The following is a 19,414-nucleotide window of genomic DNA, read 5'->3' as shown; positions in this document are numbered from 1 at the left end:
ACCAAGCACCTGACTATTTGCACAGGTAAAGCTCTGTTTCACTTTATGATCTGTTTTTCTGTGTGAATTTCTTAATTTGTATGCTAGAATTGGGGAATAAGCTTATTACCACGTCTTGGCTTGCTGAATTTGGATGTTCAAAAATCTGATTTACTCAAGACAGACTCTGGGTATAATTTGCTTTCAGTTTTGATCAGCTGGGTTAAAACATGGAAAATAAAGATTACAGGAATTCTTTAAATATGTGTTCTGGTTGTTACTGAAATGCTGCTATACATGTATTCTAAGCAAAAAAGAAAAAATGTAAATCAAAAGTGTGTTGCTTGCTACTTCTAGTTGGAATTAATATAAATCAAAGTTGGATAAATGTTATTTAGTTAAGCCTTTTTGTAGTCTGTCTTGATACAATGCCCCCTGACTAGAGGAAAAACATTGAAAATAGTGTATGCTTGTATATTGGTATGTCTCAGTCATACCAGCAGCTCTTTTTTAAAGGAAAATCAGAAATTATGAAGGTGCAGCAAACTACAATCTGTTATCTAAACAAATTGGTCCTGTTTGATTTGACAGGTATCCTACATTGCTAGAAGTAACCTCATTTTTTAAGATATACTTTGTTTTGCTGTGCTTTGAGTAGCTAGACAAGTGATTTCTGAAACCTTCCTTCTTCCAATCTCAGGAACGCTTATTCAGAGTATTTCTGCATTTAGGTGGACAGCTGACCTTGTCCATTTGGGTCAGAGGAAAGTTTACAGTGTGCTGTGGAATTCAGTTCTTTTACCTGCCAGCAGAATGCAGTCCCATGATGTTTGACATTTTAGCTTGTAATCCCTCAGTTATAAAATGGGAGATTTACCTGCAGTACTTTCTTTACTGTAGATGAACAAAAAAGTACCTTTGCTCCTTGTTCAAACTTTAAACTAGAACTTGAGTGGAAGCCTTCAGCATCCTGGGTGTTCAGGGTACTATGTTGCTTTAGGGACCTTGTACAGAAAGGGGAGAATGGGATTGGATCATCTAGCTCCCACGAGACTTTGGTTTTGGCTGTTGGTGCTTGGGTATCTGACATATCTTAACTCTACAGCTTACACAGGAGAACTTTGTGTTTTCCTCTTTGATCATCGCTAACGTTGATTTTGAAATCGCTAACAGAATTATGCAAATGTATGGCTGTATTCCAATAATTAAGACAGAAAACTTGCTTGAGAGTATATTATTCATAGTGCACTCTAATGTAGAGGCTCGATGTTCTTACATAACAAAGCTTAGTGTTAAGATATTTCTTTCCAACAGGTTTTATGGAAAGAACTCTTCCTATGTCCATGGTGGCTTGGATTCCAATGGAAAACCAGCTGACGCAGTCTATGGGCAATCTGTAAGTACTTAAACTTACTGTTCTTTTCTTCTTTTTTGTCACCTTTGTGGTTGATAAGAGGCACACATATCCAGCTATGATTCATCCCCCTTTGTCCAAGTGCTTTCTGAAGGGAAAAAAAAACAACAAACCAAAACAAAAAAAACTCAAAAAAACTATGTAGCTGTAAACAGTGATAGTTAGGCAAGATATGCTCCCTTTAATAAAGTTCATAATGTAAAATAGCTTGCAAAGCAAACTTAAAGAGCATGCTGCCAAGCTTTCTCTCTAGAGTTTGGGAATATATTCTGAAACAGTGTTTTACGTCTTTGCTTTCTTCGAAAGCAACTTAGCAGTAATGGCTTCTGCAGTGTAATCTGTATACCGTTCTTTCATAGGATATCCACAAGAAGGTGCTGTCATTAAACTTCAAGGATTGCCACACAAAGATTCGTCATGTGGATGCCCATGCTACTCTCAATGATGGTGTTGTAGTCCAGGTGATGGGAGAGCTCTCCAATAACATGCAGCCCGTGCGCAGATTCATGCAAACATTTGTACTTGCACCTGAGGTATGCTGTATTGAGTGCTAGTGTTGTTATAGTGCTTCTAATATGTCAGGATTAACGAGGCTTGTCTGGTTCAGTGTTGGAATCTGAAGGGTTAGACTGGGAAAGCAGTTTGCCACAAAATTCAGCAGTAATGTTCTGCAGATTCCTTAGGATATTACGCTACTTCTCTATGTTCATATGTTAATCTTGGATATCATAATTACAGTTGTAAATATCCTAACTTTTGGCTACTAGGTATGTGCTATGCATATTTTTTCTTAAGCATTTTAAAGTTATTTTATCTTTGATTTGCCCTCCTAGCAACTGGTCCTCTTACTGAAAAGAACTAGTAGAAAGTGGAAAATACTTCCTGTCATTTGAAGATGTGGGTTCCAGACTTTCTTGTTGTATAAAGTGCTGACTTAGCATTTTAGGTGGCTTTTTAAATAGACACCTTTTTTGAACAAAACAGTTCACATAACTGAAAATGATAGTGGAAAAAGGATTATTGCAAGATCGCTTTATTTTTCAGTTTGACTTGGAGCTAAGAATTGATACTTTAGACCCCAGAAAGTTCTCACTCCTACTTTCTCAGTGTTGTGAGCTATTGGAATTAAAAGCACTAATACAAGTTTTCCCATTGTTCCGTGCATACTTGACTTGCTAGTATGATATGTTTCTTTTTTTCTCCTGAATTACACACATTTTGTTGATGGAGGCAAGTTTGGATTAATCTTATGTGGGAAAGATGATTTGCTCAATTTGTTCTTGTTTTCTCATTATTTCAGTTTTTACATTACTGCATTCTGTGTAACTAAATTGGTTACTCCCTTTGATTTGCTTCTAGGGTTCTGTCGCAAACAAGTTTTATGTCCACAATGACATCTTCCGCTACCAAGATGAGGTTTTTGGGGACTCTGACACTGAGCCTCCAGAGGGTAAGTAGCAGGAATTTTTGGATGGTTCTGCTGGTATTTGTTTCTGGGTCTATATCAACACTCCATTCCCAGACTAGAGGAAATCTGGCTGGAGAAGGCAGATGAGCATTAAGCTTCATCTTCTAGGTTTTTTCCTTGCCTGTAGCTTCTTTGCGTTCCAGCAAGGAGTTGTGACGTGCAGATGATTTTTATTTTTCGGGCATATTCTGTTTCTATTAAAAGAATTGTAAGACTTATTTTAGCAGTCAGATTTGTAGGCTATAAATCTGCTTCTCTGAAGTATGTGGAACAAGTTGTTTGACCTTCGTCAAAACTGAGTAACCGAAGTGATAGCAGAAGTATAAGGAAATGTCTGTTCCATGTCACATCTTGATAGTGCTTCCCGTGTGCTCTTCAGTGGAGACTTCACCTGCATGTTGTGGAAGATGCCTTGCGTTGGAACAGAGTACTAAAGATGTGTGTGGTGTATTTTTTCCTTCTCTAACTTCATTTAGAATCAGAGGAGGAAGGGGAGGAACCTGAAGAAAGACAGCAGACACCTGAGGCTGTTCCTGATGATACTGGTGCTTATTATGAGCAGGCTGTCAGGTAATAATATCTTATTAGATGAAGTCAGATGTTGTGTAATATAGACTGCCTGTAGAACAGGTCAACTGAATTTATTGGTACTCATGATTTTCCTCTTTGACAGTCAATAGATTTCTGTTTATTGGGCAGCTGAAACCAAAGTGCTGTTAGGCTGAGTGCAGACTCTGGATTTTCAGTAGATGTAATGCTTTTGCTGCGCTATAGTTTAACAATGCGAAACTTGGATCCCTGTGCAATGTGGCATTATTTGTACAGATTAGCCTTGTTCTTCCTCTCGAACATGATGTGCCTGACTTCTGTATTGGACAAGTAGCATTCCTTACCACCTAGTAATAGAATCAAATACAATACCACCTCTTTTTTTTTTTTTGCTGTTTGTGATGCTGTCTAATAGCAATGACATTGAGGAACATCTGGAAGAGACGGCTGCAGAGGCAGAGCCTGAGCCAGAGCCAGAACCTGAACAGGAGCCTGAACCAGAGGTGCAGGAAGAAAAATCTGAGCCGGTATTAGAGGAGTCGGCTCCAGAAGAGACTGTGGAAAAGAGTCCTTCTCCAGCTCCTGCTGATCCAGCTCCTGCAGTGCAAGAGGACTCCAGGGTAATGACAGTGGATGGCTCTTTTCTGTGGTGTGGTGGTTTCATCAGTATGTTTGACTCTGTTTTACAGAGCATGATCCTATCTCTGGAAGAGGAAAAATATCTGGAATTAGAAGTGTTTAAATGCTTTGTAATTTTCCCCCCACTGCCCAAATTACTCTTCTCATGACCGGTTGCCTCCTTCCCATTAGTTACTATGCAATAACAAGTAGTTGAAATTCTAGCTAGTAACTAGTTGGTTAAAATACCAGGAGCTGAGGTAAGGCTTTATATGTTTGGTAGGTGTGGGAACTGTGGCAACAGTGAGAGGCTCAGATTCTTTATTTGTTCAGAATCTTAGCAGCTCTGTTTATAGACTGCAGCCAACATGCTGAATCAGGAAAATGGGTGAAATGCGACTTTATTTCTACCTGGGGGATTTTTGTTACTCTTCAGCGTTAAGGGAGGCAAAAGTGGAGAAATGGGTACTCAGGAAACCAATACCTTGGTTAACCTTGATGTGATACTTGGTCTTAGGTCGCTGCTGTGTCCTATTTCAACTCTATGTAGAATTTAGAAATAGGGTGGAAGTGTGACTCCATTGTCATTACACTAAGTCTCTCTTGAATTGAAATGATTTGAAGGAAGTTGTGGGTAAACTGCTAGTGGCTGGATCTAGAATTTCAAGTACAGGTTAAAATTTGTTACTATTATCCTGGGTCGGTTAGCTGTACTATCAGGAATATGTTTCAGAAGGATAAAAGCATCTGGAGTTGAGTTACAGGGTTTGTTTTTTTTTCCAGACATTTTCCTGGGCATCGGTAACCAGTAAGAACCTCCCTCCCAGTGGAGCTGTTCCAGTATCAGGAATACCACCTCATGTTGTGAAAGTACCGGTCTCACAGGTAGGAATCCAGCACCTAGAGAAGTTTAAGTGCTAAACTGACTGACAGTAAACTGAGGTGGGAAAAAATATGGTGAAATCTACTTGCTTTTAATCTGCATTCTCAGAGACTCCAGAGACTTTCAAATTCAATGTTTCATGATAGACTTCATGAAAATGTTATTCCTTGGCTTTTGGGTTGAAAAGGAATTGTTTCTCATGGAGGAAAAACAGAGAATGTTCATGTGAGTGCTGGATGTATCTGCCATCTAGAATGATTGCACCCTCTTAACAAAAGAGGCAACTTCTCTAATTTTTGTCCGCTGCCTATTCATGAATGACATTTTGTCATGAATGAGTTTATGTAATACAATCTAGCTGTGTAACTGCCACTGCACTTTGGGCAGACACTTTATTGTATATAACTGTGAATGGGGTGACTTTGAAATTCTAACTTAGTCAAGTGACGTGTTTGCTTTTAGTGTATAACCCAACATGAGCTAACACGCATTTTAGTCACAGGTGGAAAGAACTATGATTTTTTTCCCTGTACTTTCAAGTTACTTTATCAACAACTTGATAGTGAGCTCTTACAAGCTGAACCCTACTGTTCAGCTACCCTAATGTCTGATTCTTTCCTGTTAACTCCTCTTTGAATTTATGCAGCCCCGCCCTGAGGCAAAGCCTGAATCTCAGACCCCACCTCAGAGACCTCAGAGGGATCAGCGAGTGAGGGAGCAACGAACAAGCATCCCACCACAGAGGGGTCCTAGACCAAGTAAGAGAAGCTACAGAGCGCGAACTGTTTTCTGCTGTTTAATGGTTTTGGGGAAGCAATATGATGATTAAAGCTTTTAAAATCTCATTAATTTTGTCAGTAAGTGAACTTCTACTTTTGTGGATATGAATTGTCTTGGTCTGAATGTCTGGCAAGCTTTAGAGCTGAATTTCACTATCATTCTGTTGAAGTATCTAGGTTTCCACTCAAGTGTCTGGCTTCAGTCAGGTGATAAAAAGCAAACAGTTACAAACTTGCTAGTATAAATGCTTACCTCTTTTACATATGAATGAATAAATAGAGTGTGAATTCTGGTTCTTTTATAAGGTGCTAATTCTGACCATGGCTTGGTGGGGTTTTTTGTTTGTTGTGGGGACTGGCTTTTCTTAAACAAATTTTACTTTTCTGTTCAAGTTCGTGAGGGTGAACAAGGCGATGTGGAAACTAGACGGATTGTGAGATACCCAGACAGTCATCAGCTGTTTGTTGGGAACCTTCCCCATGATGTGGATAAAACTGAACTTAAAGACTTTTTCCAAAGTAAGTTAGTTGCTTTGCTGTACTCTCAGGGTTTGGGGGTTACAGCCATAAGCGTGGTCAACAGGGCATTCTAATGTATGACCCAAGAACTTGGCTTTTCTCTTGCAGGCTATGGCAATGTTGTTGAACTCCGCATCAACAGTGGTGGAAAGCTTCCCAATTTTGGGTTTGTGGTGTTTGATGATCCTGAACCAGTTCAGAAGATCCTTAGCAGCAGGGTAAATAACCTTCTAGTCAGTGGTTTTTGGTCTGTTAATACCAGGCAATATTTTTCAGATTACTCTAACAAGAAAAGATTTTACTTAGTCCCTTTGCCCTTTCTTAAGCATCGTAAAGTAGGTGGGATGTCTTTCCCTCCTATTACCAAGACTTGTGCAGCATTTGTACAGATTGAATCTTTTGTCATTGAAGTAGCTTGTAACAGCATAGGTGAACATGAATTTATTCATTATAGAGCCTTTTTCCAATGGGAAGCTGCTAAGCTCTACACAGGAAGCAGGTAAAAAGCTTTCAGGAGGGCAAGGTAGAGAGAGTCTGACCCTATGGACAAGTAGAATCTTGGTTGTCGAAGAGGTTGAAAGGGAGAAGCTATACTAGTGTGCAGGTTGAAAAGAATTTCTGCGAACAAAGGCAGGAGGTACCTGCTCAGCTCGTTAGTGATTGCTAATGCAAAATGTGCACCCCACGACTGTACGGTGTGGTGGTAGGAAACGAATCTGGATGCACGGTAACAGCTGTGCAGTGTACTTGCTTACAGCCCAGCTTTTCACCAGACAGGGACATCTTTTCTTGTTTACTTCCTTACTGTACAGCAGTATTGCCAGCATATTTCTGTTCTTAAATTGAAAGGTAGCTTGTGTGCAGACTTTTAAGCCTTGAGATTTGGTCTGAGTTGAGCTGTGGGATGCCAGCAGCATTTGTGGCAATGCTCGATGAGTTAGTGAGTATGAAGCCCAGCAGCCCTAGAAGCTCTTAAAGGGAGCTGGTGATTCGAGATTGGAATGCTGATAGAGAGTTGCTTCCTTAAGTTTTTTTCTACTATTGTGGGCTGAGCAGTTCCAATGTGGTCTAGGGTAAAGTCTAAAACAGGTGATTTGAAACCAGTGCTAAAAGTAGGTTGAATAAATCTGGCTGACTTTGGCCTGAATTGGTGTGGGAACAAGTAGTACAGTGACAGTGGGTCCTCCAGCCATTTCTTAGCTGCAAGCACTATGTGAACACCTTCAGCAGTGACTTAAATTTGCATGTTTGAGTTTTTGCTGAAACAAACTAGAAATGTTCACTCGGGAGTTCTCTTGCAGTGGGAGAGGTAGCAAAGAGCTGAGTGCCAGATTTCATGTCCAGGGAATGCCAAAGGCACACTCAGCTGAGGGATTTGTGGCCTTTATTTACTTGTTCAACTGTGCCACTCTGTAACTGGGGCCAGAGAAGAGAGTGCATGCTTCCAAGTTAGACTTTGAATGTGTAATAAGCTTTCAAAGCTGGTGCATGCAAAGTATCTTTTCTGCAAGCCTATGTAAATGCTTAAATTTATAATGGATGGGCATGGTTTTCTGAAGTAAGATTTTTTTTTTTTTAATATAGACTTCAGTCCTGTAAAAGCAGTTTAACACATCTACCCTGCTTTGAACAGCACTAAATTCTATTTGTAGTATGCACTGTGTGAATTGTTTTGCAAATGGGCCCAGTGCTTTGAGCAAACATATGTCCTGAAACAGCAGGACTTTTTTCAGGATAAGCTTTGCTATAAATGAGTTTAAAAGGCTTTGGTAGACTGTTAGGCAGTGAAGCTAAACCTGATGTCTGCTGCCTGGTGTGAAATGTGGGAGTTTACACTGGAGTCGGTAATAAGGCTGTAACATGATGCTTTGATCTTTTTGTCCAGCACAGCTGATGGCTAGAGGAGGGCAATGTGCTTCATCCTTAGATTTGTTCTACTTCTATGGTCAGTTCTGTAGAAGTGAATGGCTAGTCTTTCCGTTTGAGAAAGCATTGTGCCTGTGCTAACGATAGATCATATTTTTCACTTTATTGTTTGTTATGCAACTGCAGGAATAATTTGGAACAAACGAGTCCTTATTCCTGTAGTTCTCGGATTCTTGCAGACTTCAACTTTGTCTGCAGTGAGGTTTGTGGGATGTTGCAGTCCTGCTCCTCTCAGTTCGAATTGAGCTTGACTTAAGTGAAAGACTTCACTGGCCTGTATAGCAAGGTGGCAGAGAGGATTTGACGTTCTTCTTGCCATAAGAAAAATCCACTGGGACTCTGCGTGGTGGTAGACCGTGAATTGCCACGTATTAATGAAAGTAGGTTACTGCTAATAGTTCAATTCCTTTTCTAAAAGGTCTCAGAATGCTCAGTGTTAAGCCTGAGATTGCTTTTCAAGAGTTACTCTTTCACATCTTTTTTTATATCCTCTCCAGTAAAGCACATGACTAGGTGCATAGTTTGACTATTGCCATTTTCTAGTAACCAATCATAAAACACTTTAATTTGCTTTCATGGAGAGGAGGATATGAGACAAGGTTGCAGAAATCTGCTTGACATTGAAGAGTTACTGGTGAGTCACTAATGACAGTACCTTTTCTGCTTTTGTTGCAGCCCATCATGTTCAGGGGAGAGGTGCGCCTGAATGTGGAGGAGAAGAAAACACGAGCTGCCAGGGAGGGTGACCGCAGAGATAACAGACCACGTGGACCTGGAGGCACTCGTGGGGGGCTGGGAGGTGGGATTCGAGGGCCTCCACGTGGAGGAATGTCCCAGAAGCCAGGATTTGGAGCTGGAAGGGGGATCGGGCAACGCCAGTGAATGCATCACGGATGTTGACATGGTGGCGCAAACCCTTTTTCCTGCAGATTTGTGAATTTCAGCCTTGGGTATCTTGGAATGTGGCCCTAGCCTGTATAGACTGCTACGTTTGATACTATTTTGGCCCCTTTTTGTTTGTGTTATGGTTTTGTGATTATTTTTTTCTAGTCCTTGTCCCAGATTCCAGCTTTGTGGAACAACGTTTTAGGAAAAGTGGATTTTAAAAAGAACTGAATTTTCTTGTTCACCTCAAACTTATGGACTGGATTTTTTTGGTACCAGTGGTCTTTCCTAAAGGAATGTCTCTTATTTTTTTCTTTTTCTTTTTTCCTCCCCCCTTTCTACTGAATTTGGGTGCATTTCAGTCAATGGAATAATATTTCACGTGCATGCGTTCAAGAGCCTGTAGGATAATATAGTACTTGGCAAGTATTTCGAGGGCAGAAAAACAAAACTATCAATTTATCCTTTGAGGGTCATACGAACATCCTCTGGTCTGGAGATCTTGCCACTTGAAAAATTGACATTCACCTTTCTCTTTGTGGCGCTGTAAAAGTGGAATAATGGGTATCCGTAGAATCTTTTTTCTTTTGATACATGATCACGGAAAGGAATTCGAACTACTGTTTTACCACTTAAAAATTTTGGATTGTGGGATAGGTTTTAAATGTCTAGAACTTGACTCTTAAAACACTTTTCCTGAACTTGTGAAATTTTTTATTGAAATAGGGAGTTTTTTTCATGTTTAGTTTGTATTTGTATAAAAAAAGCAAAATTGTTGTGCCTTCTATTTATCTCTCATTCCAGTCTTGGCAAATTGTTTAAAAAAAAAAATAAAAAAGGTCTAGATTTGCTTTATCAAGTCAAGAGTATGTTGGAGTTTTTCCAAGGGGAAGAGGTTCTTCCTTGAGTCACTAGGTTTACTAGGTAGAGGTGGTTATAGCTGAAGTTTTTAACACCTTCTGTTCATCAGTTTGGCTGCATTTAAATAATTGAAAACAAGTACTTTTTGGATGCAGAATTTAATAACTTTGATTTGAGACCGGGCAGGCCCCATTACGAATGTTGCAAAAGTAGAACTAAAGCAGAAGTACTTCTGTCACATCCTTTACAGTTCAAACTACTCTATGTAATAGAGTTATTTTTGCAGTTTAGGCATTAATTTCATCCCCTCCTTCTGCCAGACCTGAAGTGGATAGATGGCATTTTTGTTGGAAGTACAGAAGGTGCCTGTCTGTCCTGGTATTAAAAAATGTTGAACGCTCTCCACTGCCTCTGAAAGAAGATGAAACTGAAAATAAAAAATACAAAACTGGGTAATTTCAATCAAAGATCTTGTAAGATTGTACTGCACAAAGCAGTATTACTTCTGTAATATGTGGTGTTAAACATCTGGATGAAAATGGCAGCTTTGAGTCCACACCAGACCTTTCAGAGCTCTTGGGAATATGAAAGAGCTGCTTAGTAAGTTTGCTTATATGTGCCAGGGTTCATTGTTTCTGTTTGTTTGATTTATTAACATAACTGCTGTGCATATGCAGTATATATCTCTTGACACGTGCTTGCTTTAAAGCTAGAGCAAAGCTGCCCTTGCCCAAAGGGCGGATAGGTATTACCTGTTCCAGAACAGTAATTTTTGCCTTTTACTTGCCAAACTGAGTAGTTGAGCCTGGTTATACTAAATGTCAGTAGAGTTTTGGTTTCTGTTTTATTTTAGCTTCATCTTCAGAGTTGTGTTACGCTATTTGTCCCTTCCCTCATGAATGTTTCTCAGATTGACTTGCTTACAATCTATTCCTGAAGACTTAAATATCTTCATGAATCGGAGGAGAGCTAAGTGTGACAGCAATAGCTGTGGTATGCGCTCTCACAGCCAGCATACTGGAAATACATACTGCTTCCTCTTGTGGTGGTAACTGGTATTTTTCTAAGAACTAAAACAGCTTTCTGCTTTTTTTTTTGTATTGGGAATGACCATGAGGTGGAGGTGTGCAATGGAAGTCTTTCACTGAACTCTGTCCTTGTTGTTTGTGACTTTTTTCTTTTCATCTGTTGGGTTTCTGCTGTTCTTGATGTTAAATCCAAAACTGCAGTAACAGGTTGCACTTCAGACTTATCAAAGTGCTACTAATAGAAGCTTTTATAGCTCTTAACCAAATCTGCAAAAGCACCCGTAAGCCTGAAACACCATTTCTGTAGTGGGAGTTGGACAGTTCTGTCTCGTTGTCGTCTGACTTGAGCAAGAGCTGAGGAATGTCAGTGAAGAATTTCAAAGCCTATAAGGTGAAGTGTATGCCTGTTTTTTTCATATGAATCATACTCTCAATATGTTAAATAATAAAAGACCCAGAAAGTGGTGGTGATGTCCAAGATGACAGGCAAAATAAAATATTTACATAAAACTTTCTTGGAATGTTTTGTAAAGAAATACTTTTCAAAAGCAAGTTATGTTGACAGCATCTTGAACAAAATGTAGAGTGACTCTCAGTGTTTGCATTTTGGTTGTTCTGTGACTAGCTAATAACAACATATACTGAAAAGACCTGCTGTAAAATGTTGTCACATCGGCTTTTTTGTTTAAACTTTCTAGTAGCCTCAAGCCCTTCTGATTTCTGCATTGACTGTGCCGATAAAACCTCAATATCTCTTCTCTGAGGTCTTCAATGCTTTGCATGCATTAATGGTGAAGATGACTATGAAGAAGTCATGATTTTATTTGCCTCAGCTACAAGAAGGCTAACCTCTAATAACTAAGGTAGTCTAACTCTTTCTGGAAAGAAAATGCTACAGGGAAGTTTCAAATGAGTAGGACTCTCTGTGTCTCCCTGCTAGCACCTCTGCTTTAACGGAGACAATGAGGTGGTGTTTGCTGAAGTGCTCTTGATGTCCCAGTGCTCTGCAGGCAGTAGGAAGTGGAGACAAGTTGGTCAGACCTGTCACAGGCTGCTTTTGCACACACACAAGCCATGTGGACAGTGTCGGGAACAACCTTAATGATCCTTGTACCTTAATGGTCTGCCCTTCTGAAAGCATGGGCGTTTCACGTATGACTAAGTGTTATATGGCCTCATCTGACTGATCTTAACAGTGTAAGGCAAGTAGAAATAAGACTGTTTCATTTACATTTCGTACCGCCTGAACCAGAACTGGAAGCCATGCTGCCTTTGCTGCATTTTCTTTGGTTAAGGGCATTGCGCAATTAACTAGGCTTAGCTATCCCCTTTTCTTGTGTGGGGAGAAACTCCTTCTGGAGTACTTTTAAGTACCGGCTGACCTGCGTGGAGCTGTTTTGTAAAGCTGGACTGAAATTTTTGTGTGTTCAGGACTGCAGGTGTTTGTTCTGCAGTTGAGGACTCAGGCTGGGATCACTTGCTTGCTCTGCGGGGCCCTCTTTACAGGTTCCTCTTTTCTGAGGAAGAATTTGCTCAGAGCTGAAGCTCTAGTGTTGCTGGGTATATACTAGCCACACACAGGGAAGCGTGGAGGTGGTGAGCATGCTATTGGAAGTAGGGCTTTGCAGAGAGGATTTACTCCTGGAGCAGGAAACTGAGCCTGTGTGCTAACATGCTGTGTGGCAACAGCGAGCTCTGACTTGAATCTGAATGAGAAACATTCTTCGGCAGTGTCACATGGGAGGATTGCTCTTTAGACCTGGGAGTCCGCTTTCCTTGGTGAAAAGGGTGGCTCTGGGTGCAGGAATGAAGATTTGGAGTTGATCTCTGCAGCTGCTGATTCTGCATCTCTTGGAGGGACATCATCTTTTTGAACAAAATGTGGTTTTTAATTGTTTCTCTTTCTTTAAACGCTGCTGCCTGGGGCTATGAGCACATGGCACACTAGCAGTTTCCCGAAGTTGTGAATGCTTTAGCAGGAAGTAATTATCTTGGTGATTATTTCATTTCCCAGCAGTACCATTCTTACCCTGGCTGGTAACTTGAAAAACTGCTCTCCTAAGATCTTGATAATCTTGTTTGCATGTTGTGTGGAAGATGGGGTTTGTTAATTGCTTATCTGGTTATGAGACATGAAACAATTGAGTAAAATGCTTTCAAACTCCACCATTCCTTAAAGACAGCAGATTTTAGAGTAATGGTGTGTTCTCAGGATAGGCTTGAAGGGCAGGATGTTGCCCTTCTAATTTTCTGTTACAAAATGCCACTTGCAAGCCAAGTGGGATCTGCTGTTCCACTGATGATATTTTAAACTTGACAAAGCACCTGGCAGTGGAAGGAAAAATACTTTATCATGTCCATCTTTGAGATTCAGTGTGAGTGGCAGTCCTTTAACATTCTGAAATGTCATTTTGGGTGTCTGTACCAAGGTCAGTTCATCTACCGAAGAATTTTAAGGCTGTGTATAAATAATGCCATGTCGTAGCTTGCAAAATAGTATATGAAATACTTTTTTTTTTATATGGACCCTAGGCCCAAACAGCTAAGCTCCTTGCCGGAACCTGTTTCAGCTTGCATGAGAATTTAAGGCATAGTTTGGCTCTATGGAGCGTGCTGCTGTTCGTTTGTGTCTGATTTTTTTTAAAATCCGGGGTATTGTAAAGACAACACAAACAGAACTTTCTGTTTGGGTACCTGTCATTGCTGTGCAAAAGACCAGAGAAACTTAGAGATGTTTTATACAGACTAGAGATGTGATGCGTCCCTCTTGATCGCATTTGTGGAAAACTTGCTTCTGCTGCCTAGACTTGATCTTGAATCCTGGGAAAGGAAGGTTAACTGTTAGCCTTGCAGGAGTCTGGAACAATAAGGAGCAGTTCAGAAGTCTGAACGCTATGGCTCTCTCCATGCTACAAGGCTGATATTGCTGCTGTTGTAGGAATTCCTTTGTGGGGTGGAGCTCAGGAGGTCACAGATGGGAGAGATTATTCTTCAAAATAAAAGGCTTAACAGTAAAACTGATCTTTTTGCCTTATTTTCATGAAATGTTACGTTAGCACAAATGTACCAGCAGCGTGGGCTGCAGCATGGAACCTTGGCACTAAAAATCCATGGAGAGAATTTCAGAAAAATCTTTATTTTTTTTATTGGAATCAGCATGAATGTATGATTCAATAAATATATTTATATACATAGAACAGCAGAAACTTTACATTCCATCTTCAAACTGCTGAAATAGAACTTCTGTTTTAAAATTTTTTACAAGCCAGAAAAATAATCTGCCACTGTTTCTGTGTGGTCATGCAAATTGTGTAAGTTTTTCATCGTAATGTAAAAATGCTGCTTTTAAGGAAGCAGTTGCTTTGCACTCTGACCAATGTAGCAAAATATCCTTAAATGGAGTGTAAGGCCATACCAATTTTGTGTATGTATATATTTATATATGTATATATAATAAATTCATATAGAAAAGACAGGGAGGTTGCTTTTTAAGGTGGGTAGGGAGAAGACATGTAAGTACTTCATGATTAAGGTAGTTTATTCTTTTTGAAGAATTTTAGGTCGTAAGTTTTAAGTACGGGTACCACACTTTGTAGTCTGTGTTTCTCTAGTCCCTCCACTGTTCTTGAGGGGAGAGTAGCATGAAAATTAGTAAGCATTGACTTTTTCCATTATTTTCTTTCAGGCTTGTGTTGTTAACGAACCAGTAGAGGTACTCGGAGAGCACTTCACTCTTCCTTCTTACCTTAACTCCAGTGACTAATTCTTACCTGTGAATACTTTTATGATTAACTCCTGTAAGATGCTGGTATTTTAGCACCCACCTTGCAAGGAAGAAAATGAAACCAGCTGAATATGAACTATTTAAATGCCTATTTTAAAGCAGCTTATTTGAAGTTAAAGGGAGATGAGTTTTGTCCTCTTAACAGCAGCTGCCTCTCTTTTCCTATGCTTAAGAGTTGATTAAACTGGGGCAGCTTTAATGCCACTGCTTCCTTCTGAGGTCTCAATAAGATTGAAAAGAAAATGCTCTGGCCTTGTTGCCAGTCCTCTCCTGATTAAGAACAGGTGTGAGAAAATACCTGTATCAGGATTTATTTTTTTTAACAACCACACAAAAAAAATATTGCCAAAGTAGTTCAAATCTGGATTTAGTATTTACAAAAGAGCATTGATAAATGGGCTCTGATGGATGGGCGTGTCAAGAGGGGTCTTGTCTTGCCCCTTTGCGGGAGGGTCTGTCCCACAGCTGAGGTCTTGATCTGTGTTGACAAACCCCGTGGTTTTGCCCTGAGCTCCACTAGAGAGTGGAGGGTGACTGATACTGCCCTCTCCGTGGGGGACAGTGACTTCTGGGGGGGGGGTGGGCCAGCCAGTAACATCTTGCACCGCGGCTGCTAAACTCAGCCCAGCTCGTTTGCCAGAGCCCTTGGCTCCCTGGTATAAACAGTATCAAGGCGCTGTTGTATTTTGGAACAAATGAGCTTTAGTAAGTCAAGCTCTGGAAACAAAGATTTTCTTCATACAAATGGCTTGCAGATGGGAGAGATACAGAAAATAGGACAAAACAATGCCACTACTTAATAGGCTTTTCTCAAAAGTTTTGGGGAGGTGTTCTTCCTAGATACCAGGTTTTTGGGGGTTTGACCAGTGAGTTGGATACTTCTGTGAAGCTGAGACAATGATTATCAAGGACACAAGGAAAATATTCTCTCTAGGTGCTGAACTGTTCCCACTTCTATTTATTTTGTATGTTTTCAATTAGAAAGTGTTCCTGCTGTGCGTGTGTGCCTGTATCTCCCCTCCAAAGTAAGACCAAATGTGCAATGGTTGTCCTGAACAGAAATATCTTAAGTATTTTTATTGTTCTTCTAAAGATAAATTCATTTACAAAACAATGTAAATGGGTGTGCGTTTATAGTTGGAAGGGAGAAATTCCTGGGTCCTCCCCTCCTTTTTATATCACTTACATGTAAGTTTTTAATTACTCCTCATCTCAGTTTTAATATAATAAGCATGATATGCTGTACACTGTGGTGGAATGTGAGTAGACAACACAGTCCATAAAATGTCACTGTCCACAACGATGTTATGCCTGCTTATGGCTGTTTTTTCAGTCTCAGGTGGGTGGTTACAAACAGCTGCTTGGGACAGGCTTGTGCATCTTCAGGATTCAAAGGCTGCTTCCAGAATGGTGCTGACCGATGCTGCAGGGGTGGTAAACTGATGAAATGCACTGTGACCTTCGCATGTCAGGCCATTTTCGGGTGAAGTCCTTAGAGTGTTGCTTCATTTTTGCATCTCTCTATAGATCTCTTAATTCACGGAAGTTTTACTGTATCTCAAACGCATGTGTGAATGGCTTTTAGCGCAATTGCCTTTTGTTTCAGTTCTTTTGAAACAGTCATCTCTTTCCTGCAGCTCAGCAAGTCCGTGAAAGAAGAGGCGAGCTCTGGCCATGATTAATGCTGTCAGTATGTCAGGGCCAGACTTGGGAACCACACAAACTTATCTTTTTGCATATGAATTCCATTTCACAGTAGGCTTGAGATGCTCCAGGCGGTGCATTTTTAGGATAATTAATTCCACATGCATGTGGTGAGTTAAGTCACTTGGCCTTTGTGCCTTAAAGTCTGTGTCTGTCACCTCGTATGCCTCTGGAGTTGGCCTGTGTCTCCTGATCTACCGCACCAGTCACAGGGAGTGCAGTGCTGACTGTACAGTGAGATGCTCTGACGTTGCAGTGAGCAGCAAGATGGAGCTCAAAGGCAGAGTTCAAGCACAACAGATTGCTCTTCCCAGCGAGGGGAAGGTGGATTACATACCTGTCTCAAATTCTCACATAACATCACTGTTTGGGCCTTAATGTTTATTTCCCCAAAATTCCAATTTGGATACTCACAAAGCTGACAGATCCCCAAACTAACCTGCTGTCTTGACCTGATTTAAAGAGGGATGTATCAATCATGGTTTTGAAATGCATGTGTCTTTCAACTGCCCTGTCAAGTTTAGTAACCCTGCTTGGTGCTGGAGGACCTCCAACCTGGGGGTGGAGGTGCTGTTTTTACAGTTCTGCACTTTGAGTAGGTTAACTTAGGGATTTGTCAGCTTGATCCATGTTGCTTCTGAGCTTATTTTCCCTGCTTACTTCTGATCTAACCCTGGAATTGGAAGAATGCAAGTGTTTTGGACAGAAACACAAGCAGGTGTGGGAAGAGGGGGACAGAAAGGAAACAGTACAAGTTCAGTGTAGGCAAAGGCGGAGCAGAGTGTTTCAAAGCCCTTGTTCGGTTGTTTCCCCAGCCTAGGCAAGCATAAGGTAAAGGAACTTGTGCTCCCTTCTGCTAAGATTTTGTTGGGTCAGCCTCTAGCTGAGCACTTCTTGTAGAGCTGAGCTCTGCTGCTGTGACCGATAGCACTGGCCATGGTTACTTAAAATGGTGAGGAGAGAATATAACAATAGCTTAATTCATTAGTGGTGTGGTTTTTCTTTTTACTGATAAAAAGTGGGATTGATGGCAAGTGGAGGCATGCACCTGATCAAGGACTTGCCAGGATTGTTCATTATACTCCTGCCTGTGAAGGATGTACCGGTGTCCCCCACCTTAGTGCGCAGTTGTTCAGCGAGAAGCATTTCCAGCACCATTTTTGTTATAGAGACTGCCCCTTCTCCACGTCCTCTATTCACTGGTTTCTCAAGCTTTGTTTTTAGAGGTGACACTGCCCATGCTGTACCATTCCTCTTCCTCCATGGGACAAGTCAAGCCTCGTGAATTCTCCTTCCAATCCCTCATAGAACAAGCAGCAGTATTTAAAGCCTCAACTCCCAGGAGGACCACGTGGACTGGGGTTGCAATTGTGACTGCACTTAACTACAGTGAGGACTAAGTACTACAAGCTCCTGTGCTCTTCCTTTCTCATCTGATCCCCGCCCCCACTCTACTCTTGGGTAGGGAGCTGAACTTTTAGAGGGTTCCTTTACTTCTAATGCTGCAGCCTCAGAGGAGCAGAGCTGGCCTAGAAGCTGTGGTCACCACAGTTGTGTCCATCTGTGGCACATCACAAGCTCCAGAGCTGGCCCTGCTCCTCAAGGGCTTGTGTGTTGGTTCTCTAGCCCATCACAAGCAACCGTGATGAGGATACTCTTAAAAATGTGTAAGTACATATCCAGGAGAGGTGGCTAAGGCACCGCCCTTGGCACGATCTGTTCAATATTGCATAGTTTAGTTCAATAAAGGTCAGTGTTTGGGGATTAGGTGTCAAGCAAGAAATACTGAAGCCCAAGCTCCAATTCTGCTGTTGTTGGAAGCCATAGCCTGTTGATTTCTGCAGGGCTATGACAGCAATTCTGGTTTAAGCAACACTACTATCAGGACTCCACTATAATTGTGACTGTGAGGGTGTCTTCATTGCAAGGTTGATTCAGGCTTGAACCTTGAGCCGTAGTTTAGTGCCCAAATTCTGTGGTGTGCTCAACCCAGGCCAGCTGGCTCAGCTGGTCTGCAGCCTAAAGGTTGATTTATGTTTTTGTCAGACAAGTAACCCAGCAGTGCCCCAGTATGACCAAGTGCCTAAATACAGCAGACATGTCCTCCCACTGGGGAAGGTGATTTCAGCTTGCTGCAGTGCTAATGATCCTGGGACCAGCTTCCTAAAAGCCTTAGCAGCAAAAGCTACTTGTGAGCTCTGTGCGCCTCAGACCTGGCAGCTCCAGGCCAGCTCTACCTGTCCCTGCTTGTGCCAAGCTTGACTCACCTGCCATAGCAATGACACACTTGCAGCTCTGAGCTAGAGCATGTAGTTAATGACAGTACCTTGTGCCCCAGCCAGGCTCAGTCAAGTTCCCTGGGTAGGTGAAGAGGGTGTCCTTGTTTGGCTTAAGCTACTTGGGCAATTCAAGTGGCAAATCTATAAATAAAAGCTAATTTCAAGCCAGACTGATGGCTTATTTATAGTGGTATCAACCTATGCCCAGGAAAAGATGGATGATTTTATACTGGAAGTGCCGACATACTTGAACCTCAGGCTGGGAACAGGTAGTAGGGTTTTGTATTCTCTCTCCTTGCTGAGAGCTACCGCTCTTGGGAAGCTGCTGAGGTCTCTCTCCCTTGTGCTTTTTGTGGCTGGCTTCTTACCATGGGTAGGAGTAGTGCCAGTACTAAGCACAGCCTGCAAGCCCCAGCAGTGATGCTTTGAGTGCTGATGGGATTGTTGAGCCAATATGAAGCCTTACCCCAAAGCGGCAGCATCCCCTTGTGCTGAATCTGTTCCCAGTGCATGCACTCTCCCTGTGCATGGCCTGGGTCAAACCTTGGCTAACCCATCTCCAGCACTGCTGGGAGCCGATCCTATCCCAGGATGGGCTTCAGCACCCTGTCTGTAATAGACCCAGGAGCAGGAATACCACAAACATAAGACTCCCTTACAATTTCTACTTGGAAGCCTGGCAGTAAAGTGCATGACGACTGCAACTTAGGTTTGCTAGACTTGATGGTTATGATTACT

The 19,414-nt window shown here is 41.4% G+C and overlaps 1 protein-coding gene across 2 annotated transcripts in view; it reads left to right on the top strand.

The window, feature by feature from the left end:
* G3BP1 (GTPase activating protein (SH3 domain) binding protein 1) overlaps positions 1–9,879 on the top strand; it is a 9,976-nt gene extending 97 nt beyond the window's left edge. The window contains exons 1-11 of one of the 2 annotated variants that reach the window (XM_009322631.1): positions 1–25; positions 1,294–1,375; positions 1,753–1,926; positions 2,753–2,843; positions 3,338–3,431; positions 3,826–4,030; positions 4,812–4,913; positions 5,558–5,669; positions 6,084–6,209; positions 6,318–6,427; positions 8,811–9,879. The exon at positions 1–25 is cut by the window's left edge and continues 97 nt beyond it. In XM_009322631.1, the coding sequence (XP_009320906.1) occupies positions 1–25; positions 1,294–1,375; positions 1,753–1,926; positions 2,753–2,843; positions 3,338–3,431; positions 3,826–4,030; positions 4,812–4,913; positions 5,558–5,669; positions 6,084–6,209; positions 6,318–6,427; positions 8,811–9,017 (1,328 nt within the window). In that variant the 3' untranslated portion in view covers positions 9,018–9,879. Of the gene's footprint in view, positions 26–1,293; positions 1,376–1,752; positions 1,927–2,752; positions 2,844–3,337; positions 3,432–3,825; positions 4,031–4,811; positions 4,914–5,557; positions 5,670–6,083; positions 6,210–6,296; positions 6,428–8,810 lie in introns of both variants that reach the window. The other variant, XM_009322630.1, reaches the window with a different exon arrangement.
* The last annotated feature ends 9,535 nt before the right edge of the window (positions 9,880–19,414 follow it).

Source organism: Pygoscelis adeliae, unplaced genomic scaffold (genome assembly GCF_000699105.1).
Source record: "Pygoscelis adeliae isolate BGI_AS28 unplaced genomic scaffold, ASM69910v1 Scaffold34, whole genome shotgun sequence".
NCBI classification, from domain to species: domain Eukaryota; kingdom Metazoa; phylum Chordata; class Aves; order Sphenisciformes; family Spheniscidae; genus Pygoscelis; species Pygoscelis adeliae.
Note: the sequence above shows the minus strand (reverse complement) of the source record. Positions and strands in the feature narration are given on the sequence as shown.